The sequence below is a fragment of the Chanos chanos genome, chromosome 9, assembly GCF_902362185.1.
Source record: "Chanos chanos chromosome 9, fChaCha1.1, whole genome shotgun sequence".
NCBI lineage: Eukaryota > Metazoa > Chordata > Actinopteri > Gonorynchiformes > Chanidae > Chanos > Chanos chanos.
In genome coordinates, this window is record NC_044503.1 from 28809113 (window position 1) to 28816162 (window position 7050).

Here is a 7050-nt window from a genome sequence, read left to right on the forward strand (position 1 = left end):
TAAAACTGTAATTCTGGGATTCTATGAAACATGATTGGATGATTAATAACACTGAGTTTTTATGATTAGTCTTTACCATTTGTAGATCACCTTGAGAAGGTAAATACAGCAAGAGAGTGAAGACAGCAAGACTCTGGTTCAGTGTGAGGACATGAGCTTTTAAAATGACAAAAATGTTATTGCTGATCATCAAGTCCGCTATGTGCTACATCTCCAACTCTTTTCTTCTTCATAGAACAGATCTGACTTTGGTCAATGAATGTGTTCACATCTACAGTGGTTTAAAAAAAAGGAATTTCAAATTACAACTGGTATTCACGTAACATTTGTCAAATCAAACAAGCACGTTGTGGATGTAACATGGGATTTGAAGCATCACATTAGACATATTTAATAATTAATTATTATTAATAATAATGGAACATTGCATTAGCTAAAATCTCAGACAGTACATAGATCATATATATATGTAGAGACAAATATGTCACATATGACAATATTGAGGAGAAGGAAAATATCTTTGTGCTCAGTTTAGAACAGGATGAGATAAGAGGAGGGTTTCTACATCTTTTGTTCGCATGACTAAATGACCTCAGATGTAGTGTATTTTATATTCATACTCATAATTCACATTGTTATCATACAGGCAGCCACTGTGGTATTATCAGAGTGTGTCTTAAGCAACAGATACATGCAGCATAAACTTGTCAGTTCCTACAGATATTTACCTTATCAAGATGAAAATGCGAATTGTTTTCATTATTATGTATTATATATGTGCTCTTATTTCACAATTGATTTAGTGAATTACTGTGTAATTTAGTAATGGTGTTTAACATGTGATAGACACTATACATTTAGAACACTTATATTCACAATGGTCCATGTTCTCTACATTAAGACAAATATAACCATGGAAATCTTTTTTCATCTCTCCCTCTGTCTCTGTTCTCTCTCTTCAGCTCCTGTGATTCTGGACCCCAACACTGCAGCGCCAGATGTAATCCCGGATCTGACCAGTGTGACATACAATGATGAGGAACAGCAGATTCCTGATAATCCAGAGAGATTTGATACATATGCATGTGTTCTGGGCTCTGAGGGTTTTAACTCAGAGACACACTGCTGGGATGTTGATGTTGGGGACAGCACATGCTGGGAATTGGGTGTGACCACAGAATCAAACCAGAGGAAGGGAGACATGTTCTTTGACACTGGTGTCTGGTGTGTTGGGTTAGATGAAGATGGTAAATACAGGTCACAGGCCTCAGGAGAGTCAGATTTTTCACTGACAGTGAATAATAAACTCCAGAGGATCAGAGTGGAACTGGACTGGGACAGAGGAAAACTCTCATTCTCTGATCCTCTAAATAATACACACATACGCACCTTCACACACATTTTTACTGAGACAGTGTTTCCATTTTTCTATAATTACTGCAAACTCTCTCCTCTGAGGATCTTACCAGTGAAGCATTGTGTAACAGTGAAACAGTACAATTAGATCTGACACTGTCTCTGTTTAAAGTGAAATGTCTCTACTGCTATTGTTTCTGTCAATAATGTCTTGTCTGATCAGAAAGTTGATTTTCTGAAAGCTGGTAAGAAACAAATGTCTGGAAAAGGAATGGTTAAGAGTTTGCTTTGTTCTAAATTTCATTTGGAGAGTTTTTTATTATTATTATTTTGTCTTGATTGGTTTGGTATCCTCATTTTAATTCAGCATGTCCTTGTCCTTTCAGTTTGTATAGTTTTGTTTTGTGATCAATAAAAAAAGAACTTTAAAAGCAGCTTCTTCATGAATCTAACTAAGATGTTTATATTTACAGTTCTCTTCAGTCATGAGAGTGCTGAGGGTGTGGCCATGGTCATCACACATGAGAGTTGTAATCTGACTCTGTGTGACTTGTTCAGTGACTGTGACATCAGAACTGTGGTTAATTGGTTCATCAGTCTTACAGTAAAAACATGAACCTTGGAAAAGTGATGGTAATTGATGGTAAAAGTCACAACTCTTTCCTTCTCTCTTTTTTGTCGTTGTTTCTCTGTAATTTCACAATAAAACAAAGAGATATATATACTTAATCAACATGTTTGTTTTTGCCTCACTAACTTCAAGAGCACCATGAAAAAGTAAGTTTTCTCTCTTCTTTGAGATTCTGAGCCCAAACTCACAGCAGCACTGACTCCTGACTTTTATTCCAGAGCCCAGTGCACACTGCAGGATCCAGAGATGCTTTCAGGAGCAGTGATCAGAGTTTGGGAGAAGATCCAGGACTTGGTTCAGTACAGTGAGTTTATTTTTACAGTAACACAGAGCAATACAAGGCAGTTCCCAGGATTTAATTACTTCACACTGCTAAGTACATTTTACTTGTAGAGGCATTTTTTTATTAAGTTTTCAATTGTAGGAAGGTTTCACATACATACACATCTCGTTCACACACACATCACATGCATATCACACACATCTTAATCAAATGGATGTGTTTTTCTGAAGCAATTTGACTGCTGTGAGATAGTGAAGGAAAGAGAGAGAGGGAGAAAAAGAAAGAGAGATAGTGAAAGAAAGAGAGAGAGAGAGAGAGAGAGAGAGAGAGAGAGAGAGAGAGAGAGAGAGCTTTAGTAAATCACCTTGAGCATGAAGACATGGGCTTTTGAAATGTGTAACTGTTGACAGTTAACTTCACTTTTTGCTCAATGTCTTCCTTCTGTACTCAGCAACCGTCAAATAAAACAACAAATCAACAGGCCCTGTGGCTGTCACATGGTTTTGGAGTAATGCACTAGAAATATTGTATAAGTAATCATTAATGTCAATAATACAATATCAAACTGACCAAAATATAAGACCATAATTATACCATATAAGTGCAGAGACAAACGTCACCCATATGACAATACTGAGGAGGAGGAAATGTCTTTGCTGTTTACAACAAGGTTTACAGTTTCACCGATTGCTCACACACTGGAAGTGAATGCCTAGACAAAAGCACCAAAACCTTAACTTTTGTAATCGTGTCTTAAACAAAGGCACCAAAACAATAAACACATTTTCTGCTTTGCACTTTGTTTGCAATTACTACACACCGTTTCTCACATTAGACACATTATTCATTAATGAGCCTCTTGCAATCATTGGGAAAACACTTCTATCAGAAATGCAAAACATAGCTGACATTGCAAACACCCAAACACACATAGGAAAACACTTGTACAGTAATTGAACACCAATCAGTCTGAGCCTTAGCACTACAAATAGACCTAAGCTTTTGGTGGGGGTGGGGTGTATGCAAGGAGTTCTCCATCACCATGCCACCCGCTACAACACAGCACACATAATCACATTTCTGGATGTACTACATACTTGTACCGGACAGACCAGAGCAGTCCAGGTTTGTTGTGATCTGGGATAATGTTAGTTTCCACCAGGCTGCTCTGGTCCCAGACTGGTTCACCAACAATGATAACTTCACAGTTGTATACTTGCCCCCTTACTCCCCATTTCTCAGTCCTACTGAGGAATTCTTTTCGGCTTGGCATTGGAAAGTGTATGACCACCAACCACATGCCCACCTGCCTCTTCTGCAAGCAATGGAAGAGGCATGTGGAGACACTGAGGTGGGGTCAGTCCAGGGTTGGATACGGCACGCAAGGCAATATTTTCCCTGTTGCCCAGCCAGGGATGACATTGCTTGTGATGTGAACCAGGTGATGTGGCCAGACCCTGACAGAGGGCAGGATCCATAAACCATCCACCCCATCCCTTACAATCCCTTACAATACTAATTTTTGTTTACCATTGCACTGTAATTTTACTGTAATTATTTTTGAGTTTAGCATACCATATTGTTTTGATTACTGTAGTGCAATTCTATTTTTCTTTGTGTTTTCTTGTTGTTGTAAAAACCTACAATGGTGAAAAAAAATAAGCTGTATATACTTTTCTTCTGAAGCCTATCTTTTCTTTGGAAGCCTTTCTTTTTGTGTGTTCATTGAAATGAGAGTAGATGTACTTTACTGGAACAATCTATCACAGAAGCCTGTATGAGAAAATTAAAAAGGTATATGAAATACTAAAGACAGAAGTGTTTTATATAAAGTACATCAGTGTGTTGTTGCTGCTTTCAAAGACTAATTCAAATGGTGTATGTGTGTATCATTTTGTCGCAAAAATGCCATTTTGAAAAAGGATTGTTAGGTTTTGATGGCAGAGTTTCATTCTGACATAGAAGTGAGAGTTTCTAAAAGTTTTTAAAGCTGTCACTTTACTTGTGTTCAGATGAAAGAGTGAAATATTTTTCATTCACTTCAGTCATCTTCATTGAATATGACTAAATGTCTTTAGTTACAGTGTATTTTATATTTATATTCATAGTTCACATTGTTTTCATACACACAACCTCTTTGTGTTTCATAACCACAGTCTGTCATAAAGTATAATCATATACAGTGCAAGACATGTCAGCTCCAACACATATTTGTTCTTTCAAGAGGAAAATATGAAATATTTTGCATATTATGAATTATATTTGTACTGGGATTTAACATGTGACAAACTTGTCAAGTTTAGAAAGCATGTAGTCACAATGATCCAGATTCTCTCCAATAACAGAAATATAAACATGTTCATCTCTCTCTCCCTGTCTATGTTCTTTCTCTACAGCTCCTGTGATTCTGGACCCCAACACTGCTCACCCAGAACTCATCCTGTCTGAGGATCTGACCAGTGTGAGATACAGTGATGAAAAACAGCAGATTCTTGATAATCCAGAGAGATCTGATAAATATTCATGTGTTCTGGGCTCTAAGGTTTTTAACTCAGCGACACACTGATGGGATGTTAATGTTGGTGACAATTCAGACTGGGATTTGGGTGTGACCACAGAGTCAAACCAGAGGAAGGGAGACACATTCTTTAACACTGGTGTCTGGAGTGTAATGTTGGATGATGCCAGTGAATACTGGTCAGAGGCCTCAGGAGAGTCATCTACTCCACTGAGAGTGAATAATAAACTCCAGAGGATCAGAGTGGAACTGGACTGGGACCCTAACCCTAAACCCAATCCAAAACTTATGGTTACACACATACCTACACACCCTCATACACAAACACATTGCTTCCATTCTTCTGTGATGGATCTCTAACTCTGGGGATTGTGATGTTCTGTGTTTTGTGAAACCTATCAAAAGTTGCTAATTTAAGTCTCTCTTTTTTTAATGGGTGTGCAGCCAAGTCCACATTATCTCTGACTCCTGAATGTTATGACAGAGTCCAGTCCTCTGATACTGAAGGATCCAGAGATGTCCTGGTGTGGGGCCCATATACTCCTGTTCTCTGTATGTGTCCATTTCATTCTTTCACTGTGACTCATATTTCAGTGTGACTACACCATAGAGAAGAAGAGGATTTGTACTGTCCTGTGTGCTGTGACATCTTCAGGGATCCTGTTGTCTTGTTTTATCGTCATGGTGTGTGTAAAGTCTGTCTGCAGCAGTTCTGGGCAACCCATGCTCTAAACGTAATCCAGATTACAGGAAAAGATCCACGAAAACAGATTTCAATCCATATTTTTTTCAGTGGGATAAATGTCTATTTCATTTTGACCTGCTGTAGAGACAGTGGTAATTTTAGGTGTGTCAGTTGAAAAGGAATCAACCTCATTTAAATGATTTAAGCAAGGAAAATATTTTACATATATTTAAAAAAACTTTAGTCATTTGGGGGAACATAAAATATGATGCTCCTTTTAGTTGAAAGAAATGAAAAATGACAGAGAATCAATGCTTTGTATTATTTGCTCATCAGACAGTCTGTGTTGTAACAATTTCCACTTGCATACTGATTATAAAAGTGTATTTTTAAAATACGAGCCAGGTTATACTTCAGTGTAACAGCAGGTGGCAGCACAAGACAGAAAAAGGCTCTTAATTATAGAGACAGACAGACAGAGTGGACCTGTTGGTTCAGAACTTTCTGTTGAAGTCTCATGTAGAAAGGGACCATGTGTGCTCTGGTTTTACACACAACCTACTGTTCACAACATAAATCTAAAGTCTTTGTTACAAAATGCAATGTACTACAGACATAAAACAGGTCAAAAGATTTTTTGCACAACTTGCACAATGTTTCAGTGTACATCAGAGTTTCAGATTTTATTGTTGAATATCTTTTACCCCTCTTGTTCCATATTTGCTGAGTCAGTTGACCATAGTTATTTTGTTTGTGCATGTGTTTTGTGTGAATATGTGATTATTGCATAATACAGGTGATGGTGTTTGTCGAGTTCACAATCACTGCATTTCTTTTTAGAGAGGGTGACATTTAACCGTAAACACTAACAATAAAAAAGACAGATGAAGTACAAGCTATCATTACCAGGAACAGAACACAATATAATAAATTAGAAAAAGACATATAAACATGCTTGCTGATTTCTAAATCATAAATTCACATAAAATGACTATTTTATATAAAAATATTGCTTTTCTTTATAGAGAGGGCATATCAACCTTTTGCACGTCAGAATTTATGACCATATAAAACACAAGCCATTGTTCCCAGGAGCTGAACAAAATATCATTTATCAGAGACACATATTAACCCATCTGAACATGAGTAAATAACTAACAAACACAGAATAAAATGACACTTTCTGCCACATCAAAACAGGTTTTATTCCCTCCCGTAACTTGATCCTCAGGTAAAACAAGGTAAGGACACAACCAATGAGAATCAGTCTTTAACTAAACTCCACCCTCATCCACATTCAGGAACTACAGACAGAAGGAATTAGAGTGCAGTCCATTTAGCTCTTCATAAATCTGACTACAGTTAAATTTTTACATCATATCAAAGACAACAGGTGAGTGACAGATGATGGCGTGCGGTTGGAAAATGATTGAAATGAGTTACTGAGTATTTTTAAAGGTCTGTAGAGTGAATGAAAAACAGAATGCAGAGATTTAGTTTGTTTTACCTCTGAACATTAGAAAGTGAAAGTGAACTTGATTTTGCAGGAGCCATTGGGGGGGAGGAGCTGTCAGAAA

At 37.2% G+C, this 7050-nt stretch overlaps 1 protein-coding gene across 1 annotated transcript in view; it reads left to right on the plus strand.

The window, feature by feature from the left end:
- LOC115821580 (uncharacterized) overlaps nt 1-1504 on the plus strand; it is a 30464-nt gene extending 28960 nt beyond the window's left edge. Inside the window, exon 13 of the mRNA XM_030785391.1 lies at nt 963-1504. Coding sequence (XP_030641251.1) covers nt 963-1504 — 542 coding nt within the window. The remainder of the gene's footprint in view (nt 1-962) is intronic.
- Nucleotides 1505-7050: the final 5546 nt, after the last annotated feature.